Genomic DNA, 22,895 nt, shown 5'->3' on the forward strand with positions numbered 1-22,895 from the left:
TCATAAAGGAATCTATCCAAATGAAAGAGTCCTACTTCCGCTATTTTCATCAGGAAAACCGAACGGTCAATTACCGTTTAGCAACGAACGCATATGATCATAGGGAAAGTTTCTTAGTCAATTTCTTTTATATTCCAGTTCATCTCTCATCAAAATCTCATAATTCCATTCGTTCATATCAAAATCAACTTCCATATTTCATACGATCCAGATCATCAAAATCTCATGTATTTCATACATCATATATAAATTCAATCATATCTCATATCCACTCATTCAACAACGAACGTTCATGCAACTTAATCACAGCAACATCATGCATCATATTCATGTAGTCAAATAACGAACGTTCACACAGCATACATCAAACCAGTTAAATTAAATAAGCTTCCCTTACCTCTTAAAGTAACCGAACGTTCACAACTCAGAAACACAACTTCTCCACAACTGATTCCGCTCGTCAGCGCTCGTTAAATCAAACTACAACGAGTGAAACACAACACTATCAGATCTCCTACTGTTACAAAGGAAAAACAACGCACGTTCCCAGAACTGAGTTTGCATGGCTGGACTGTTACAATGTGGCTCTACAGAAATTACATGCAGGGGTATAACACCCAATCCCAGTGTAACAGGCTGAACCTCAAATATACTCTCAGAACATTAATCACTTTCAAATTCAGAAACAATATCAACCACAGACTCAGATTCATGTTCAGTGCATGGAGAATAAACATATGAATTTGATATCAAAAATTGGTTCTCATCATGCAGAGAGGGAGAATTAAAAACATGCTCAGCAACAATATGATTATACGTAACATACTTATCAACCGCATAATCATCAACAACATAGTCAAAATTAGGTATGTTTACCTCCACTTCCTTAAAGATTGGTAGAGTGTGGGAAAATGAAGGTGGTTTACCTGGTTCAGAATTACTGCTTATTTCTGCCTGTTCCTTAAGATCTTTATCACTCTCCTCAGATGCAAGAGTGGGGACATTTGAAGGCGGGAAAGTATGTGGCGCAGTAGTAAGTTCATAACTTCGCTCCACGTCTTCTATGTGGATGACACTAACATCATCAGGAATCAGAATAGTCTGAAATGGTGATTCCTCTAAATCTTGAGACTGTTCCTGATTGAGTTGAGGGGTCATCTGCCCTATCTGATTGCTCAAACATTGAAGGTGTGCTCTGTTCTCTTGCTGAAACTGAAGGTTCTGCATGGTCATTTGCTCCAACAACTCCTGCAATGTAGGCTGAGAAGTAGAAGGCGGAGGAGCTATTTGGGCAGGAGCATCATACTGCTGACTCTCGTATTGTTGGACTGGTGGAGACATAAAAGTACTCTGGAACGGTGGTTCTTGATAATGATGTTGTGGAGTACTATGCCATCCCAGGTTAGGATCATTCCATCCAGGATCGTTGCTGTAACCATACTGCACAGGGGAGAATTTGCTCAGAAACTGATGCTCAAGATATCCCCAATCGGTAACGGATCTTAGAGGAAGAGAGTCTTTCCAATCCTTAGCTGCTCCTTGTAATGAATGCGGAAATGCCCCCAAGAAAATGTGATCAAGAGGGACATGTGGAGGCTTCAGTGAAGAGCACATGATGTGGAACTCCTCCAAATGTCTATGTGGGCATTCTCCTGCAAAACCGTGAAACTTAGGCAGCAGATGTATCAGTCCAGTGGTGAGAACGCAATGAACGTCATCCTTTGTAGGTGGAACTGGCTCACGAGGAGCGCTCTCAGGAAATTGAGGATGAGCCATATAGTTCTCAACATAAAAATCAGCAGAATGTGCATGAGAAGCAATATCAGAGTTAGATGCAGAAGGAGAATCATAATCAAAGGCACAGGCAGAACAAGCAGTATTCACAAAATCAAAATAGGTAGACATGGAAAAAGAAAATACTGAAAATTACGAAACAAACAAAACACGTCACAATTTAACATGCAACGCGCACACACAAAACAGAACATCACATCACAAGACAAGACAAAACACAACACACACTAACGCAACAAAAGTCCTAAGACCGAACCGTTGGTCCCCGGCAACGGCGCCATTTTGTTGAGAGGGTCACACCTCACACAAAAATTGATTGCGAAATTAATGCAGTATAGTACTAGGAAGTGACTCCTAGGTCGTCTCTCAAGGACCAAATTGCGGTTCAGTCTCAGATCGAACACGTAGTGGGGGGGTTTGAAAGTGTTTTTACAAGGAAAATTAAATTAAATTAAAATTGGAGGAAGTTAAAGACAACTACAAAATTAAAAAGCGGAAAGCAGAAAACCGAACGGTTCTAACCATAAGCGTTAAAACCGAGCGGTGATATAAAAGACCGAACGGTCTAATTAAGCACTGACCGAACGGTGCACTATAATTGCACAGAAGTAAGAACCTGACGGTAATAACGTTGAGACCGAACGGTCTCCGAAAAAAGAAATGAGCGAACGGTCGTTAAAGACCGAACGTCCTGACATGAAACGAACGGTCGTTTACAATAACAAACAGACCGAACGGTCATACACACAAGTATATCCGAACGGTAAAAGCAACTTAAATAGCTAAGGAAAAGGACGAACGGTATTAGGTGACCGAACAGTATGAAGACAACAAGCAATGGAAAATGATATTGAAAACTAAACCAAAAAAAAAACGAACGGTCTCTAACAATGAAACATGTTAGAGACCGAACAATGTAAAGGTAAAACTGAGCGGCATGCAGTAATTAAAGCTGAACAGTGCAACAGCGGAAAAGCATAGGAAAATCGTAAACCGAACGTTCTTGACCGAGCGGTAATAAGAATAAAGTGTGAGCACCGAATGGTTCAAAGCAAACTAATAAAATGAAGTGGGAAAATCAAACACGCATAAGCTGAACGGTACTATTAACAAAAGAAACGAACGCATACAGAAAACAGCTAAACGGTAATTAAGCAGTAAAATGGAAACAAGTTAAAACTTCAAGAATAACCGAACGGGAAATAAGCAACCAATTGAAACTAAGCAACAAAGAAGCCAGCCGAACGCATGCATCAACAATGACCAGAACAAACCGAATGGTCTACAGTAAGAACTTCGACCGAACGGTAGTAAATGGACAAACACTTACATAACCGAACGGTCTAAAGAGGTAACCGATCGATATGAAATGCAGCAAAATTCATCAAACTTTGAACGCAGTGCGAGAGAAACTAAACTTTAACTTCGAAATGCACAGATAAGCCGAAAATTATTCTAAACGCTAATGAAAATACACCGAATGGGATTAAAATGATTCGCAACAGTAAGGGTGTAACATCCCAAAATACAGTAATTACTATAAATCAGAATTAATTATAATTAACAGTAAATCAATGCAGTCTTTATATTAATTAACAAAGTTCAAAAGCCGAACGGCTTAAAGTACAGAACCACTATACAAGAAACGGAAATAATACAATTTTAGGACGAGAAGTACTCGTCGCCAAGCAGAATAACTTGACATATGATTATTTGACGAACGTTACAGCTACTCAATTCAGTTGAATGAAATGACTCTAGAATGATACCATCAATATTCAGAATATTCTAAGTACCAAGATGTTAAGCAGAATCCAATCGGATGAAGATACAACAAGATGAGGAATTGAATACACTATGAACCATTAGTTTAAAGGAGTCGACTGCCAGTCAATGACCGACTGCGACAATATACTTTTGCGAAGTATTTGGACGAACGCTAGTTACGTCCGTTAAGAAAATCCAAGGTAAGGACGAGCGTTGGGTATAAGACCGAACACTACATTAGAACGAACGCTGGGTAGATGACCGAGCACCAACTATGACGAACGCTTGGTACAAGACCGAGCGCTATTTAGGACGAACGCTTGGTATAAGACCGAGCGTTACTTATTTTAAGGTGTAATTTAATATTATTTGATTTAAGGTATACGACATCTCTATGCTAAGCCGAACGTTCAAACATAGTAATTCAAATGGGGACGCTCGTTCTCGATCAGAGTTCTTTCCAAATGAAAGAATTCCATTCTAAGTCATTTTCAGGGAAACCGAACGGTATAAGACCGTACGATGACGAGCGTAATTTATCATAGGGAGAATTATCATATTCAGATTTTTCAACTATCTTAACTCAACATTTCTCATAACGATTCATACTTTATAAATTCATATCCATCATTAATTCACATACTTTATAGAGTTTATCATATTAACAAATCAAACTATACAATAGTCATCCATCTTTCAATCCATACATTATACAGTTCAACCAACAGAAATCATATTCATCCAGTACAACAGTGTTCGTTCATGCATACTCAAACAGACGATATACATATATCCATATCATGCGTTTATACAACATACAAGTATAAATTAAATTAATAAGCTTCCCTTACCCGGATTCGTAAACAGCTTGTCCTAGACGCAAGGTTTGGCTTCGTCCAACTAATGTTTTTCTACCCTCAATGTCACTTGACTTTTCCAAAACAAATCTAGCCACAGGAAAAACGGAATACTTAAACTACACACTTGCATGCAGCCAAAACTTAGTTTTTCAGGAAACCCTAGAACGAACTACTAAAGGAGACTTACCAGTTTCAGCCTTTGAAACTGTTCGGTCGAGCTTGTAGCTCACGGTTCCGCGAACGTCCCTACGATCTCTGAAAGTTGATCGGAGAAGATGGTGGTGAGTTTCAGTAGAGAGAAGGTGAAGGTTTCTAGAGAGAAGTTGGAGAAGAAGAAAGGCCAGAGTTTCGTGATGAAGAAGGTGAATGCAGAGAGTGAGAAGAAGTGTTTTCAGAAAATCATTTCCTTCTTCCCAACGTCAAACGGACGTGCACTCTCATGCGGACACCTATTTTCCACTACAGATTCAGAAGGTTCCAAGTGACACTTGGCAGGCGTGCGTCAGAGTGTGTGAGTGCGTTTTTAATGAGACTGAGTGTGTGGCGCAGTGTATTAATGAGAGCAGTCAAGTGACTCATCAGTGCATTTAATTGGATTAGATAGATGGCTTACGGTTAATTTTCCAAGGCCTCACATTCCTCCTAACTTCAAAAATTTTCGTCCTCGAAAATTAGAAACTTACCCGTAAATAAGTGGGGATACAAGTCCCTCATAGCATCCTCCACTTCCCACGTTGAATCTCCAGTCTTCGCATCCCACACCATCTTCACTATAACGGACGTCTTTTCCTTTGTATAGCTTGGTGCGGCTGTCTTCCACACGGACTGGTTGTAACTCCAGCGTTCGGTCTTGGCGTAATTGGACATCTTCCAGCTCCAAGACATGAGAGGGATTGGCTATATACTTCCTGAGTTGAGAAACATGGAAGACTGGGTGCAGATTTGACAGTTGAGGCGGCAATGCGAGCTCGTACGCTACTGGTCCGATCTTCCTCAGAATTTGATACGGTCCAATGAATTTGGGAGATAGCTTCTTTGGACGAACGGCTCTGCCTACTCCAGTGATCGGGTTGAGTCTAAGAAAGACATGGTCACCTGCAGCGAACTCCAAAGGTCTTCTTCGTCTATCCGCATAGGATTTCTGCCTGCTTAGGGACGTCTTCAATCTTTCTTGTATTAACTTCACTTTCTCAGTCGTTTGCTGGATGAGCTCAGGTCCGGTCAGTACGTTCTCTCCTTCTGGGAACCAACAGAGTGGCGTTCGGCACTTCCTCCCATAGAGAGCTTCAAACGACGCCATACCAATGCTAGACTGGAAGCTGTTGTTGTATGTGAACTCCACTAGTGGCAAGATTTCATCCCACGCGCCTAAGTGATCTAGGACGCACGTCCTCAGTAAGTCTTCCAGCGTTTGGATGGTTCTTTCAGACTGGCCGTTCGTTTGAGGGTGATACGCTGAACTCATCTGCAGCTTGCTTCCCAACTCGCCTTGTAATGATTGCCAAAACCGAGATGTGAATCTCGAGTCTCGGTCAGAAATAATGCTTGACGGTACCCCATGTAAACGAACGATCATCTTGATGTACAACTTGGCCAAATTTGTCATCGACATCTTCAAGTTAACTGCCAGGAGTGGGCGCTCTTCGTTAATCTATCCACGATCACCCAAATTGAATCATGATTTCTGACCGTTCGTGGTAGATGGGTCACGAAATCCATTGGAGATGCTATCCCACTTCCATTCTGGAATTTCCAATTGTTGAAGTAAGCCGCCTGGTCTTTGGTTTCAGCCTTCGCTCTTTGACAAGTTAAACATGATGCCACAAAACGAGCGACATCACTCTTCATTCCAGGCCACCAAAAAGGATTTCCGGAGATCTTGATACATCTTAGTCATGCCAGGGTGCATGCTAAGACGGCTGTGATGACCTTCCTCCAGAATAATTCTCTTCAGCTCTCCGTCGTTTGGAACGCACGATCTACCCATATATCGTAGTAAACCGTCCGTTCCAGTATTGAATTCTTTAGCCTGATCTGTACCGAGCGTATTTAATATCTTGACCAACTCTTCATCATCGCGTTGTTTCATCTTGATCCGCTCGAACACGTCGCTGGATATTCTAAGGTTACAACACTTGATACTGTTTGACTCCAACTCAAATTGTAACCGTAGATCTCTAAAGCTCTCAACCAGGCTGAGTTCTTTTACCATCATAACCGATATGTGAACTGCTTTCCTGCTTAGGGCGTCCGCCACTACGTTAGCCTTTCCCGGATGATAAAGCAGCTCAAAGTCATAGTCTTTCAAGAACTCCAACCAACGCCTCTGCCTCATGTTCAACTCCTTCTGATCAAATAAATACTTGAGGCTCTTGTGATCACTGAAGACTTGGAACGTAGACCCGTACAAGTAATGCCTCCAAATCTTCAGTGCGAAGACTACCGCTGCCAATTCCAGGTCGTGCGTTGGGTAATTTCTCTCATGAATCTTCAGTTGACGAGACGCGTATGCTACCGCTCGCTTCTCTTGCATAAGCACACAGCCCAACCCTTGGTGAGACGCGTCGCAATATACTTCAAAGGGCTTGGACGTGTCAGGAATGATCAACACTGGAGCGCTCGTCAACTTATGCTTCAGCTCCTGAAAACGTTCCTCACACAGATCAGTCCAGGCGAACGGTTGGTCTTTCCTGGTCAACTGAGTTAGCGGAGCTACTATCTTAGCAAACCCTTCAATAAAACGCCTATAGTAGCCCGCGAGTCCCACAAAGCTACGAACCTCAGTGACCGAACGCGAACTCTTCCAATCCAACACCGCTCGTACCTTAGCTGGATCTACTAAAATACCTCCAGCCGACACCACATGTCCCAAAAACTGTACCTCCTTCATCCAAAATTCACATTTGGACAGCTTTGCATATAACTCCTTTTCTCTTAACACGGTCAGTACTGTCCTCAAGTGTTCTTCATGTTCGGCTTGTGTCTTGGAGTAAATGAGAACATCATCTATGAAGACGACCACAAACTTGTCCAAATAAGGTCTGAATATCCGATTCATATAATCCATGAAGATTGCTGGAGCGTTCGTCACTCCAAATGGCATCACCACATACTCAAAATGCCCATAACGAGATCTGAACGCTGTCTTCTGGATGTCGTCCTCCTTAACTCTGATTTGATGATATCCAGATCGCAAGTCAATTTTCGAGAATACAGTGGCCCCATGCAATTGATCCAGCAAGTCGTCTATTCTTGGCAATGGGTACTTGTTCTTGATGGTTAACTTGTTCAATTTCCTGTAGTCTATACACAACCGAGAGCTGCCATCTTTCTTCTTCACTAAGAGCACAGGCGCTCCCCATGGTGATACGCTCGGCCTGATAAATTGTTTATCCATTAGCTCTTCAATCTGCTTCTTAAGTTCAACCAACTCTGCAGGCGCCATACGGTATGGTTGAACTGAGATAGGTGCTGCCGTCGTCACCAAATCAATGGTGAATTCCACTTCACGAGGAGGGGGAAGTCCAGGTATCTCTTCCGGAAAGACGTCCGGAAATTCATCTACAACCGTTCGTTCTTCACTGCCAACACCGAACGTTCTTTCTTGCCTCAAACCTCCTAACTCTTGATCTTCATGCGTCATGATTAGGAAACAGCTCGCACCTTCCATTAAGTCCTCCTTAATCTGACCGAGCGTTACTGAAAATTCTTCTTCTTCTTCATTCGGAAAAATCAGCTCCTTCATTCCACAGTCTATAAGAATGTGATTGGTAGCCAACCAATCCATTCCTAAAATCACTTCTAATTCCTTCAAAGGTAAACAGATCAAGTTCACCTTATAGCTACACCCCTCAACCACAATAGGACATCTAATGCACACAGTAGACGTCCTAATCTCTCCAGCCGCTGGTGTTGACACCACCAAGTCGAACTGCATCTCTCTCTCAGTTATTCCCAATTTTTCAACACACGCCTTCGAGATGAAGGAGTGAGTCGCCCCCGAGTCATACAGTACACGACATGGCATTCCATACAGCAAACATTCACCAGTTATAAGGTTACCTGAACTGGCTGTCTCCGCGCCTGTTATAGCATACACTCGTCCAACTACTTGAGCTCGACCACCTCTTGGTTCGTTCCTTCCAGCATTTGGTGGTCTCATCACTGCTCGTCCACCCATGTTGCACTCGTTCTCCAAGTGTCCATTCCGTCCACAACGGTTGCAGTGTTTTCCTCCCACTAGTTGAGGGCATGACGAACGATAGTGTGGTCCTCCACACTGGAAACAAGTAACGTTTTCGTGCTGCCCATATTGTCCGGCAGGAACTAAAGCTTGAGAACCGCTCGTGTTGGCTGGTTGATTCGGACGAGCGTACGGAGTTCTTCTTGGATTAATATTGCCTCTGGAGACGATCGGTCCCCTAACTGCTTGTTGTTGTTTCTTGTGTCGTTCCGCTTCTGCCATATTCTTCTCCAAAACCTTGGCCTTCTCAACCATGGCAGGGAACGTCCGTATACATAAACTGGAGATTAAAACCTTCAAGTCACTCCGCAGTCCGTTCTCAAACTTCCGGCACTGCCACTCTTCACTGGTGGCCATAGTATTGAACCGAACAAGGTGCTTGAACTTGTTGGTATACTCAGAAACCGACATCCCACCTTGAACCAGCTGTAAAAATTCCACTTCCTTGGCAAACCGGACGCTGTCAGGGAAGTACTCCTCATAAAACTTGCCACGGAACACTTCCCAAGTGATAGGACGTTGAGCGTCTGCCAAAATAGCTCTTGTGCTTTGATGGACAAATTTATGAACACCAAATTATGATGTCACAAACTTGTTTTTAATCGGCAAGTATGACCGAATCGTTCAAGTAATAAAACTTGGTAAGACCAAGTATCGTTCTTCCCAAAGGACTCACGGCCTAGTTTAGTTATGTGATTTCTTAATTAACTAAGACTTACAAACGAATTAATTGGGGTTTAAAATGCAAGACAGAAAATAAACATGTATGCATGAATTGTGATCAATGGCAAAAAGCAAAAGATAAACACTTTCAATGAAATTTATGTATGGATATGTTGTTGGGGTTCAATTTCATCTTATCCACTCTCATATATTTTAGGAATTCAACGATCAAATCACCATTGTTAATGCCACTCTCTAATGTACCTTTCCAGAAGGCTTCTCCCTAATCACGAGTTCATACAATTCCTAGCATTCCTAATGATTAGTTCATAAGTTCAGGAGCTTAACGACAACCAATATAAAATTGGGAGAAATTCCCCGGATCTAGACTTCCCCGTACGTTCCCGTATCGACAAAACCAATAATCATGCATCGAATGAGTTAAACAATGCAAGCATTAAGCAAAGAGGAAAAACCCTAACTAATGATGAAAGAAAGCATAGATCTTAAATAAAAGATGTAAAAACAGATTCCATATATGAGAGCTTCAAAAGATTACATTGATTCCCCAACAAACATACAAGGTTTAGTTCACCATATTCATGGTGAACCTAGATGAACAATAATGAAAGAATGAAAGAGATAGAAAAACCCGTGAAAGAGAAGAGGAGAGCTGTCACCATCTCCCAATCTACCCCAAGGGGTGGAAGAGAGAGTGTTTGCTTCGTTTCTTGCCAAAGATACCTAACCCTAGGAAACCCTAAAGCTTATGTATCATTCGTAAATTACAAAAAGTCAAGTCCAAGCCCATTAAAGTGCCGCTCAGCGGTTGATGAGAGGGTCGCACCTCCCACAAAAGTTGTGCATAAAAGAATGCAGTATAAACTAGGAAGTGACTCCTAGGTCGTCTCTCAAGGACCAAATGTGGTTCAGTCTCAGATCAAACACATAGTGGGGGGTTTTGAAGAGTTTTGTGAATGCAGATGGACTAAATTAAAAACTGAAAATTAAACACAACCGAATATAAATAAAACAGAATTTAAAACGTGGAAATAAATTTTTACGACAGTAAGACTAAATGGTAAATGACAATAAAATTAGAGAATGCAAAATTCATCAATGCTTGAAATTAAAACGCTGTAATAATAAATATGCAGAAAAACAGTAAACGGTAAAATAGAACGGATAATAAAAATTAAAACACTTTAACTGGAATGAAATTCATCAAGGATTCAACACTTAAATTAAAATGACTCAACAATGAAGATAAAAATAATATGAGAAAATTGCTCTAATCACTGTGACACACACTACTACTCAACTACATACTTCTGAAGAAAAAAAAAGAAACTCTACATTTGCTAAGTGAAAACCCGAGAGAGAGACCCCCTTTTCGGTGGCTGCTCCAACACACACGCTGCTCCCAAGCCTTGCTGGACTATTGTTGAAGCTGGAGCGTGAAGTTGAAGGCTTGCTGGATGCTCCCCATGGGCCATCTCCGTGTGCACCTCCTGGACGTGTGATTCAATGTGGGCTGCTGTACCAATTCAAAGCTGCTGGACCAGCTTTTCTTTTGCCACCACATGCTGCTTCACGCGTGTTGCTGCTGCTGGCTTCTTGAATTTGCTGGACGTCACTCCCCTCTTCAATGCATACACCACTCCCATGTGCATCAAAAATTTAAACCCACACCTCTCTTTCATTTTATTTTAAAATATATTTGATGTGGTATTTCTTTTCACCTCCAAATGTCTCAAATTATATTTCCAAAAATTTCCCTACAATTAATAATGCAAATAATTAGCTCAAATAATTCAAATTAATTAAAATTTGAATTTCCGATCAAATTAAGCACAATTAAGAAAAATGGGAAAATACTGGACATTTAAGCACAATTCCCTGATTAAATTCGGTACAATAAGCTAAGTGAAATTGAGAAAATATTGACTCATCAGCGGTAAACTACCGCTCAGCGGTGATTGCGTGACTTGTTTTCTCCCCTCAGCGGCCATTTTGCCCCTCAGCGGATCTCCCGTGACTTCCAGAGTACCGCTCAGCGGTAAAATACCGCTCAGCGGTGAGTGCGTGACTTGTTTTCTCCCCTCAGCGGCCATTTTGCCCCTCAGCGGACCTCCCGCAAACTCCTGAGTGCCGCTCAGCGGTAAACTGCCGCTGAGCGGTGACTTCGGCTTCTCCTTTTGCACTTTTTGTTGTCTTTTCTGATTTCATCTCTCTCCTTCTTCACTTCTTTCACCAAATTCAACTTAAAACCTGCACAAAAACACTGAAATCAAGCATAAACCTGTCCAGCTCTCTTATTCCCAAAAATATAAAGAAAAGCATGATTTCAAGCTAGTTTCTAAGTGTAAAGGTTGCTTTTAGTGTCAATTTTAATCATGAAAATAACAGTTTTTCAACTGTTATCACAACCCCAAACTTAAAACTTTGCTTGTCCTCAAGCAAATAAGATGTAACTCTATCTTCAACCAATTCATATGATGATTCACTTCATTCAAAAATCTTCTTTTCAAGATAAGCAAAAACTTCACTCAAACTTATGACCAAGAGTTCAATCAAGATGTGCACATGCTTTAGTGTTCACAAAGTCATTTAAATTCCAACAAATGCTATTTTCATGAATGATCAATCAATTAAACATGGATGTTCATGTGTTCATGTGATATTTCCTCACTAAGTCAAGTGTTTCACTCACACTCAAGTGTATAAGAGATAATCACTCATTCACTCTACTATCACAATGTTACATGAATCAACTTTGCCTTTCATTTTACCACAATCAAAAACATTCACAAGCATGCATCATCACAAGGACTTTTCAATGGCTTATAATGTGGCTGGGCTAACAAGAAAATTGGTTTTTCTGGATCACAAAATCCTTGAGTTAATAGAATCATAACAACACAATCATCTTATTCATTCCCAACTTTCTTTTGCCTTTGCATTGAGCTTTGCTTCTTTTTCTTTTCTTTTCTTTTTCTTTGCACATTCTTACTTTTTAGCTCTTAGCTCAATGCTTTTCATGTTTTTCCCAACAACCCCAAACTTGAACATTTAGCAATACCACACAAGATCTTCTACTTAACTCAAGGTAAAGATTTTCAACTAAGGGTTTTCAGTGTATATTCAAGGCTAAGGGTTCAAAGGATAGAACACACAGTGTTCTCTTTTAGTGGGCTAATTTTTTGAATTTGGCCAATAAAAAGGTTTTCAACAAATGGCCTTGATCACATGATGCAAAACAAGCAATTGATTCAATCATAAAAAACCTGGGCAAAATCATTCATGCTTCCAAAGTAATAGCATTCAACAATAACAACTCTGGAGCTCAAAATCTCACACATAAGTTCATTCACATTTGACATAGACATCCTGCTTAATTTCACAATCACAATCATGATATCATGCATTTGTTCACAAAACTTGTGAATCACCTGTATAAGCATTTTAATGTGCACATCATCTCAACATCAGTTAATCATAAGCATCATTCAGAATTACTTATCACAACATCACAGTTAATAGCAAAACATCACAAGAAACCAAGTTTCAAATAGAGTACATCAAACCCTAATCTAAAAACAAAAACAAATAAGTTCAGAAAACTTAAACCACAAAGCATAAGCACATGATAGCATTCATCAGTAAATGCTATCTCAGCTCCTCATCAATCTGAGCTGTCCTCTGTATCTTTCTCTTCCTCCTCATCTTCATCATCTTCAAATGCATCATCCTCATCAGCTTCATCTTCTTCCATATCTCTAGCTGAAGCTTCAGCTGCTCCAGCTCCTCCTCCATGCACTGGCTCCTCTGGCCAAGCTACCACATTATGGAATTCATCCATAGTCCACCTGTGGGCTGGAGGTGTATCATACATCCCCACAATCATCTCAGCAGTGGCCACCTGCCCTCTGTGAATGGACTGCAACTGAGCCCCTATAAGAGACATATACATGTCCCTCATCTGGAATGGCTCTGCTTCATGTGTCTCAGCAGATGTCTGGCTCTGTGCTGGCCCTCTCTCTCTACGAGCACGGCGTGGTGGAACTGGCTGAGCTTCATCATCACCTCCACAGTACTGTCTATAGTAGGCCTCATCAATAGCTTTTCTTGGCCTCTCAAAAGGTGGAGCAGAAGTGTCCACCCCAGCTATCTTGCAAAGGTGCGTGATCAAAGAAGGATGTCCTAGTGGTGCTTTGTTGTTTGAAGTATTAGCGCACACACTAATCTCATCAGCTATCACCTGCCCAATATTAACATTCAAGTTTCTGATAGCACAGTAGATGAAGAATGCCCTGCTGAGAGTAATATCTGACACATGTGAACATGGCTGAATGTTGGCATGAGAAAACGCCATCCAATACTTTGCAAGAGGAGTCAAATCCGTCCTCCTAATGTTAACCACTGAGCCAGATCGATTCCTTTGGAAGTGTCCTCCAGGTATACACAGTACTCTCTCCACATCCTCATAATCAGCACCTTCCTCCATGCAAAGAGCAAACTGGCACTGCTCACCAGCCCATACAGTGTCCAGAAAATTATTAATTGAATCAGGATCATACCTGATAGCATGGCCTCTAACATAGCCCAAATAATTCTCAGCTGGATAATCACCAATCTTCTTTGCATTGGTGTAAAATTCCTTAACCACAGCTATGTTGGCAGGTGCAGGATAAGTGGCTAGCTTTCCCCAGTCATTCCCTAAAACTTGCTCTCCAAATTGAGGAGCAAGGTTAGGTATCATTCCAACCTTTCTCTCCATCAGAAGTCTCCTGTCCTGAACCACTTTAAAGTGCTTCTCATGTTTCCTAGAGAGGAACCTACTAGAGTGGGATTGCTCTGGTTCCTTTTCCTTTCTCTTGTTTGCCATGGTTTTCAATCTTTTTCCGGATGAGGATGCCATTCCTACATTCAAAACACAAAACCAAACCACAGAACATGATGTTAATCATTAGTAAAACACAGAACACAACTCCTTTCGAAGCTAAACCACCGCTGAGGGCCAGAATTTCCCCTCAGCGCCACCAGTACCACATTCCAGATCACACAAAACCAAAAAATCAAATCTGGCAGAGTGCCGCTCAGCGGCAGTTTACCCCTCAGCGGTAACTCTGCAGATTTTTGAAAAACCTGTTTTAAAGCTTTCCTAACTCCACCCAAATGCAATTTTCAGTTTTCCAGTTCATAATCATGCAGTTTAATCGGTTCAAACATCAAATATATCATCAAATCATGCAAAGAAATCAAAACCCCTAAATCTTCATGCTTTGACAATCATATTCAAAATCAAAAACCCTAGAATGAACAAAATGCATTTTACTTACTTGGGTGGAGATACTAGATGCAATGAGAATGCTTCCAAGCTAGAATGCTCTCTCCCAACCCCAAACTTTTGATGGCACACTAGTGAAAAAGTGAGTGGAAGAGAAATTTTCTTAAGAGGGAAGAGTGAAAAGAGGTGGAAAACTTTGGAGAAGGTATGTGGGAGTGTTTGTGCAAAGAAAAGTCTGAAAGTGTGAGAAAATGCGCAGCTTAGGGTTTAAAAATACCCTAATGGGCTCGGGTCCCGCTAAGGGGAACTAAAACCCTATTCTGCGAGAGTACCGCTCAGCGGTAAAGTACCGCTCAGCGGCACTTTCGTGAAGTGCTCTTCTCCTTCTTTTCTTAACCTACGTGCCTCCTAGACATGCCCCTCACTGGCTCCCTGCAATTCAATGTTCAAAATGCTTATGCAAACCCTAACTAAAACAAACAAACAGAAATATTCAATCAACTGGGTTGCCTCCCAGGTAGCGCTTGTTTAACGTCACGAGCCTGACCCAAAATCCACCAACACCCATCAGTAGGTGTTACAGCCATTGTATCCTTCAGTAGATACTTAACCACCTAGCATCCTTCAGTAGATGCTATATCCAACAAAATAAATACAGAAATAATGTTCAAAAATTACAAATTACAAAACCAAATCAAAAGTTTTTAAATTCACTGGGTTGCCTCCCAGCAAGCGCTCTTTTAATGTCATTAGCTTGACCCAATAAAGTTCAAGTTCCATCTTCTTTGTAATTGATGTTGTTATTCCACCAACTCCTCAGCTGTTTCCTTTGAACTGTTTTGGTTCTTCTAGAACATGGAGACTCTATCTCTATCATCTCCTTCTCTTTAAAGCCCTTCACAACCCACAACTTGTTCTTGATTCTAACAGGTGTGCCAAGTTGGAGTCTTCTTTTCTTCCAGTCTCTAGGAATTTCTTCTCCTCTTCCAATCTCTTCTACCTTGGGTACCTGAAACAACAAACAATGGTTACCTGAAACCTCAAGATTTTCATCTTTACGGCTAGTCATGGGTGCATCTCGAAATGCAGCTTTATAACTAGCTTCTTCCTCCTTTGCTTGCATCTCATCTTTGAAAACATCTACCACCACTCTCTCCTCTCTATCCTGGAGCACCACTATACCTTCATTTACATCTATGATAGCCCTGGCCGTTTTCATAAACGGTCTTCCAAGTATGATAGGTATCTTCTCAGTCTCCATCTTCATCACCACAAAGTCTGCCAAGAACTGAAGTTTGCCAACACAAACTATAATGTCCTCTACAATCCCACATGGCTCCTTTGAAGATCCATCGGCCATTACTATTTTAATCTTTGCATGTTTCATTTTAACTTTGCCGATTTGCTCCAGTAAAGAATAAGGTATCAAGTTAACACTTGAACCTAAATCAAGGAGAGCTTTCTTTACCTTTTTCTTCCCTATAGTACAAGGGATAGAAAAACTACCTGGATCTGACGCTTTAGGAGGGAATGACTCTTTCTTAACAGTTATACACTCTTTTGCCCCCATCATCTCTACGTCTCTTCTTTGTAGAAATTTCTTCATCAGATTTTGTGTAAACTGCAATTTTCTGTAAAATCTGTTCCCAAGGTGCTTTATTATCCACCATTCTGAATAATTCTGTGAAATCCATTTGTTTTTCTTGATTTATTGGAAAAGGAAAATTATTTTTGCTCTCTATTTCTCTTCTTTCTTCTGTTTCTCCTTCTTCTAACTCAATTATCTCTTCATTCACACTCTTTACCACTTTGCACTCTTCTCTAGGGTTAACCTCAGTATTAGCCCCAAAATTTCTATTTGGCCTTTCTTCCAATTGCTTGGTAATCTGACCCATTTGAATCTCCAAATTCTTTATAGCAGCTTCAGTGCTCTTTTGAGAAGATTCGGTTTTCTGTATGAATTGCTGAAGAGTTTCTTCCAACCTTGTTGATTTTTCATTAAGCATAGATAATTGTTGCCAAAAGGTTGGTTGCTGCTGCTTATTATATTGATTTGCTTGCCCAGTTTGTCCTTGACCAATACTTGGATGTGGTTTCCACCCTTGATTGTAATTCCCTTGACGGTATGGAAATTGATTAGCCATGAAATTAACATCCTCCAAGGCCTCCACTGGAAAAGCACATTGACCATTGATATGATCACCTCCACATAATTCGCACAACTGAGTTTGCACCTGTGCAGCAGTTTTCAACTCTTTAGGTAATTGTGCAAGAGTTTTAGTCAGAGTCTCCAGCTGTTGAGTTAGAATTTTATTTTGAGCTAGCAAGGCATCATGTGTCTGTAATTGGAGAACCCCTTTTTGTTGCATAGGAACTCCTCTTTCGCTGTTGAGCTCATTATCACTAGTAGCCATGTTGTCAATAATTTCTATAGCTTCCTCTGGAGTTTTCCATTTAATATTGCCTCCTGCTGAGGCATCAAGCATCATCTTGGTTTGTGAACCAAGCCCTCCAAGGAAAGTTAAGACTACTTCCTGTTCTTCAAAGCCATGCGTGGGTGTTTTTCTTAGCAGACTTTTGTATCTATCCCATGCATGCCCTAGTGATTCTTCCATGCCCTGCTTAAATGAAGATATCTCTTGCTTGCCTTTTGTCACTTTTGATTGTGGAAAGTACTTGTTCAAAAACTTTGTTACCACTGCTTCCCACTCTGTGAAACTTCCTTTTGGAAAAGAGTTCAACCAAAGCTTAGCATTGCCTCCCAATGAGAAAGGAAACAAACTAAGTTTGATTGCTTCGTCTGGCACCCCGTTGATTTTCACTGTGTTGCAAATTTCATTAAATGTAGTCAGGTGCTCATACGGGCTTTCATGAGATAACCCATTGAATTGATTACTCTTCACCAGTTGGATCAATGCTGGTTTGACCTCCATATTGGCTGCATTGACTCTAGGTCTAGCTATGCTGTTAAAATGTTGAGGTCCAGCTACATTGGTGTAATCAGCAAGAGTTCTTCTGATATGATTATTCTCCATATTTTCTGTGCTATTGTCAGAACCTTGTGGTGATGGTTGCAACAGAGTTTCCGGAGGAGGGAAAAGTTCTCTAGATGTTCTGATTCTTCTCCTCCGTCTACTGTCTTCTAATCCTTCAAGCAACGGTTCTGTTGTTTTGTTGCTCCTAGTTCGAATTGCCTCCTGCATACACAAGAACACAAAACCCTAGAAGATTTGGTTAGCACAAAAAGATATAAAAGAAAATATAAGATTCAGAAAATAAAGACAGAAAACAGAAAAAATAAAATAAAATAAAAATTCGAAATTTAAAAATAAAATAAAAAAATAAGTCAAAGATAATTAATAATCACACAAATTAACCAGTTAAACCACGAGTCCCCGGCAGCGGCGCCAAAAACTTGATGGACAAATTTATGAACACCAAATTATGATGTCACAAACTTGTTTTTAATCGGCAACTATGACCGAATCGTTCAAGTAATAAAACTTGGTAAGACCAAGTATCATTCTTCCCAAAGGACTCACGGCCTAGTTTAGTTATGTGATTTCTTAATTAACTAAGACTTACAAACGAATTAATTGGGGTTTAAAATGCAAGACAGAAAATAAACATGTATGCATGAATTGTGATCAATGGCAAAAAGCAAAAGATAAACACTTTCAATGAAATTTATGTATGGATATGTTGTTGGGGTTCAATTTCATCTTATCCACTCTCATATATTTTAGGAATTCAACGATCAAATCACCATTGTTAATGCCACTCTCTAATGTACCTTTCCAGAAGGCTTCTCCCTAATCACGAGTTCATACAATTCCTAGCATTCCTAATGATTAGTTCATAAGTTCAGGAGCTTAACGACAACCAATATAAAATTGGGAGAAATTCCCCGGATCTAGACTTCCCCGTACGTTCCCGTATCGACAAAACCAATAATCATGCATCGAATGAGTTAAACAATGCAAGCATTAAGCAAAGAGGAAAAACCCTAACTAATGATGAAAGAAAGCATAGATCTTAAATAAAAGATGTAAAAACAGATTCCATATATGAGAGCTTCAAAAGATTACATTGATTCCCCAACAAACATACAAGGTTTAGTTCACCATATTCATGGTGAACCTAGATGAACAATAATGAAAGAATGAAAGAGATAGAAAAACCCATGAAAGAGACGAGGAGAGCTGTCACCATCTCCCAATCTACCCCAAGGGGTGGAAGAGAGAGTGTTTGCTTCGTTTCTGCCAAAGATACCTAACCCTAGGAAACCCTAAAGCTTATGTATCATTCGTAAATTACAAAAAGTCAAGTCCAAGCCCATTAAAGTGCCGCTCAGCGGTTGATGAGAGGGTCGCACCTCCCACAAAAGTTGTGCATAAAAGAATGCAGTATAAACTAGGAAGTGACTCCTAGGTCGTCTCTCAAGGACCAAATGTGGTTCAGTCTCAGATCAAACACATAGTGGGGGGTTTTGAAGAGTTTTGTGAATGCAGATGGACTAAATTAAAAACTGAAAATTAAACACAAGCCAAATGAAATCACTATTTCTAGCTGCACGTCACATACACCTACTCCTGTGAATCATCATCTCTCTTTTCCAAGGAACCGTGTGCTGCTTGCAACCTAGTGCCTCTTCCATCAACCAGCAAAGATCAATTAAAAAAAATGTTTCTAAGTGAGCTGGCCATGACTTGTGTCCTGTTGTGACCGAGAATGCAAAGGGCGAAAAGAAAATGCAATCAAAATGAAAATGGCAGTGTGTAAAATCGACAATCCAAAACCAGCGTTCACATTTTTTTTCTCAATAAAAACGTTCCCAGCAACAAAAAAAATAAATCCCTGTGAGGATGGCGGCTGGTTTGCACCTCTCCGTTACATTTCTTTTTTCCAATATCCAAAAACCAAGATCCAGAAAAATGAGTGTGGCGGCTGCTCTTTTTAATTCAGAACGATTGCCCTGCTGGATGCCTTCTTCACGTGGTTGAATGTGCTGGAAGCCAAACCCAATTCAAATTGCTGGAGCTGCTGGATGCACCCCCCAAACTGCTTCCCATTCTCCATCCCGTGACAGCTGGACCGTGACTGCCATCCGTGTACACCCATCTTTGCTGGATTAGGTGTGGGCCGTGTTGCTGCATTTTCCAACTCCACGTGTTGCAGCATTTTTTCCTGGCCAAAACCGAGCTGCTCCCAAGCCTTGCTGGACTATTGTTGAAGCTGGAGCGTGAAGTTGAAGGCTTGCTGGATGCTCCCCATGGGCCATCTCCGTGTGCACCTCCTGGACGTGTGATTCAATGTGGGCTGCTGTACCAATTCAAAGCTGCTGGACCAGCTTTTCTTTTGCCACCACATGCTGCTTCACGCGTGTTGCTGCTGCTGGCTTCTTGAATTTGCTGGACGTCACTCCCCTCTTCAATGCATACACCACTCCCATGTGCATCAAAAATTTAAACCCACACCTCTCTTTCATTTTATTTTAAAATATATTTGATGTGGTATTTCTTTTCACCTCCAAATGTCTCAAATTATATTTCCAAAAATTTCCCTACAATTAATAATGCAAATAATTAGCTCAAATAATTCAAATTAATTAAAATTTGAATTTCCGATCAAATTAAGCACAATTAAGAAAAATGGGAAAATACTGGACATTTAAGCACAATTCCCTGATTAAATTCGGTACAATAAGCTAAGTGAAATTGAGAGAATATTGACTCATCACGTGACTTGTTTTCTCCCCTCAGCGGCCATTTTGCCCCTCAGCGGATCTCCCGTGACTTCCAGAGTACCGCTCAGCGGTAAAATACCGCTCAGCGGTGAGTGCGTGACTTGTTTTCTCCTCTCAGCGGCCATTTTGCCCCTCAGCGGACCTCCCGCAAACTCCTGAGTGCCGCTCAGCGGTAAACTGCCGCTGAGCGGTGACTTCGGCTTCTCCTTTTGCACTTTTTGTTGTCTTTTCTGATTTCATCTCTCTCCTTCTTCACTTCTTTCACCAAATTCACCTTAAAACCTGCACAAAAACACTGAAATCAAGCATAAACCTGTCCAGCTCTCTTATTCCCAAAAATATAAAGAAAAGCATGATTTCAAGCCAGTTTCTAAGTGTAAAGGTTGCTTTTAGTGTCAATTTTAATCATGAAAATAACAATTTTTCAACTGTTATCATGCTTGCCCACCAGTGACTTGCTTCCCTCGTCAACAAATACTCCGTGAACGCCAAACGATTCTCATCTGGACACCTCTTGGCGTTGAAGATCCTTTCCATGTCCCTTAACCACTGGTCTGCCTCGTCAGGGAGGCCTTTTCCACTGAATTTAGCCGGGTGGTGTTGGAGAAAACTCTCCAAGCTCCATTCGGCAGTAGGTTGAGCAGCATTGGAAGAGGACGCTCCTGGCGTGCCTCTGGTGGCAGCAATAATCTCCATCAACTGCCTCTACGTGGCTTTAGAGTTGGCGCGTGCGGCCTCCAAACTCTGTAGAGCAGCGGCGTTCTGCTCCATTAACGTGGCATTCTGTTGCTGCAATCTATCGATTACTGTCTCCAACAACCTAGTGTTTGTGGACGTGTCAGGCTCATTAGGTTGAGGAGGAGGAGGGAGTCTAGGCGCCATTAGTTCTCTGGATCAGAGAAAAACGAACGTTAATAATGTTCAAGAGTTAAAACAATAACTCATTAAACACACAATAAGCACACAGCAAAAACACAGTGCACTCATAACCTACAGTGTCCTTAAAAGAACAAAACTGCTCTGATACCACTAATGTAACATCCCAAAATACAGTAATTACTATAAATCAGAATTAATTACAATTAACAGTAAATCAATGCAGTCTTTATATTAATTAACAAAGTTCAAAAGCCGAACGACTTAAAGTACAGAACCACTATACAAGAAACGGAAATAATACAATTTTAGGACGAACGGTTTTACAAAATAAATAACCGAACGTTCAATTTCAAAAGCGAACCTCTAAACTAAAAGAAAAACGGACGTCCTACTGCTCCGCTTTCACTTCAACTTCCACTAAGTTTTCTTCCTCGATCACATCCTCTAAGGTGGCCTCGCCTTCTGCTCACATCCACACGGATGATCATTGCAAGACAGGACGAACGTACATATACAATTGACAACACAAGGAAAACGAAAGGGTAAGCTTATATAATTTAATTTATACTTCAACATATACAATAAACATTTCAATTCCCACAAGCACATAACTCAACCTATAACATCATCCTACAGATATATATATATATTCTAGACCGACCGTCCGGACTGTATGAAACTGTGTAGTTACAAGCGTCCCTGCACCCGAGTGGTGTAGTAACTGGGATACACTCAACAGCTGCCACTCGAGGTTAATCCGTTCTTACGTCGCCCATGTTAACTTATGGACTAAGGACCTCCTGCCATTCACACGCATGACTTACCCTCTCTACGTGAGAAGAGTAATCACTGAATATCAGGATGGACAGCCTGGCTTAACTTATCCACAGTCATACTTTACCAATCCAATATTCAACATATATGAGTCGTTCCTCCCTGGAACGCTCGTCCAAAATCCATAATTGTATAATCGTTCCATATAATGTTCACCTTGTAAATCTTCATACTTTATTATCATTTTCATCATTCGTTTCAAATACCCAAAATAACGAACGTTCAACCCTCTGAAGGATGAGGACGAACGTGAACAGCGAGACCGAGAAGTACTCGTCGCCAAGCAGAATAACTTGACATATGATTATTTGACGAACGTTACAGCTACTCAATTCAGTTGAATGAAATGACTCTACAATGATACCATCAATATTCAGAATATTCTAAGTACCAAGATGTTAAGCAGAATCCAATCGGATGAAGATACAACAAGATGAGGAATTGAATACACTATGAACCATTAGTTTAAAGGAGTCGACTGCCAGTCAATGACCGAACGCGACAATATACTTTTGCGAAGTATTTGGACGAACGCTAGTTACATCCGTTAAGAAAATCCAAGGTAAGGACGAGCGTTCGGTATAAGACCGAACACTACATTAGAACGAACGCTGGGTAGATGACCGAGCACCAACTATGACGAACGCTTGGTACAAGACCGAGCGCTATTTAGGACGAACGCTTGGTATAAGACCGAGCGTTACTTATTTTAAGGTGTAATTTAATATTATTTGATTTAAGGTATACGACATCTCTATGCTAAGCCGAACGTTCAAACATAGTAATTCAAATGGGGACGCTCGTTCTCGATCAGAGTTC

General features: G+C 40.9%; 1 protein-coding gene across 1 annotated transcript; it reads right to left on the reverse strand.

Annotated features, from left to right (window-relative positions):
- Positions 1–480: 480 nt before the first annotated feature.
- Positions 481–21,059, reverse strand: LOC148196008 (uncharacterized). Its single transcript, XM_088095358.1, has 9 exons — positions 20,812–21,059; positions 7,792–9,211; positions 6,865–7,446; positions 6,351–6,747; positions 5,650–5,740; positions 5,105–5,329; positions 4,413–4,508; positions 927–1,075; positions 481–587 (listed from the first exon to the last, which is right to left on the reverse strand). The coding sequence occupies exons 1-9, from the start codon at positions 21,057–21,059 to the stop codon at positions 481–483; spliced, it is 3,315 nt and encodes a 1,104-aa protein (XP_087951484.1).
- Between the last annotated feature and the right edge of the window lie 1,836 nt (positions 21,060–22,895).

The sequence above is a fragment of the Vigna umbellata genome, chromosome 7 (assembly GCF_029865625.1).
Source record: "Vigna umbellata cultivar VRB3 chromosome 7, Vumbellata_1.0, whole genome shotgun sequence".
NCBI classification, from domain to species: Eukaryota; Viridiplantae; Streptophyta; class Magnoliopsida; order Fabales; family Fabaceae; genus Vigna; species Vigna umbellata.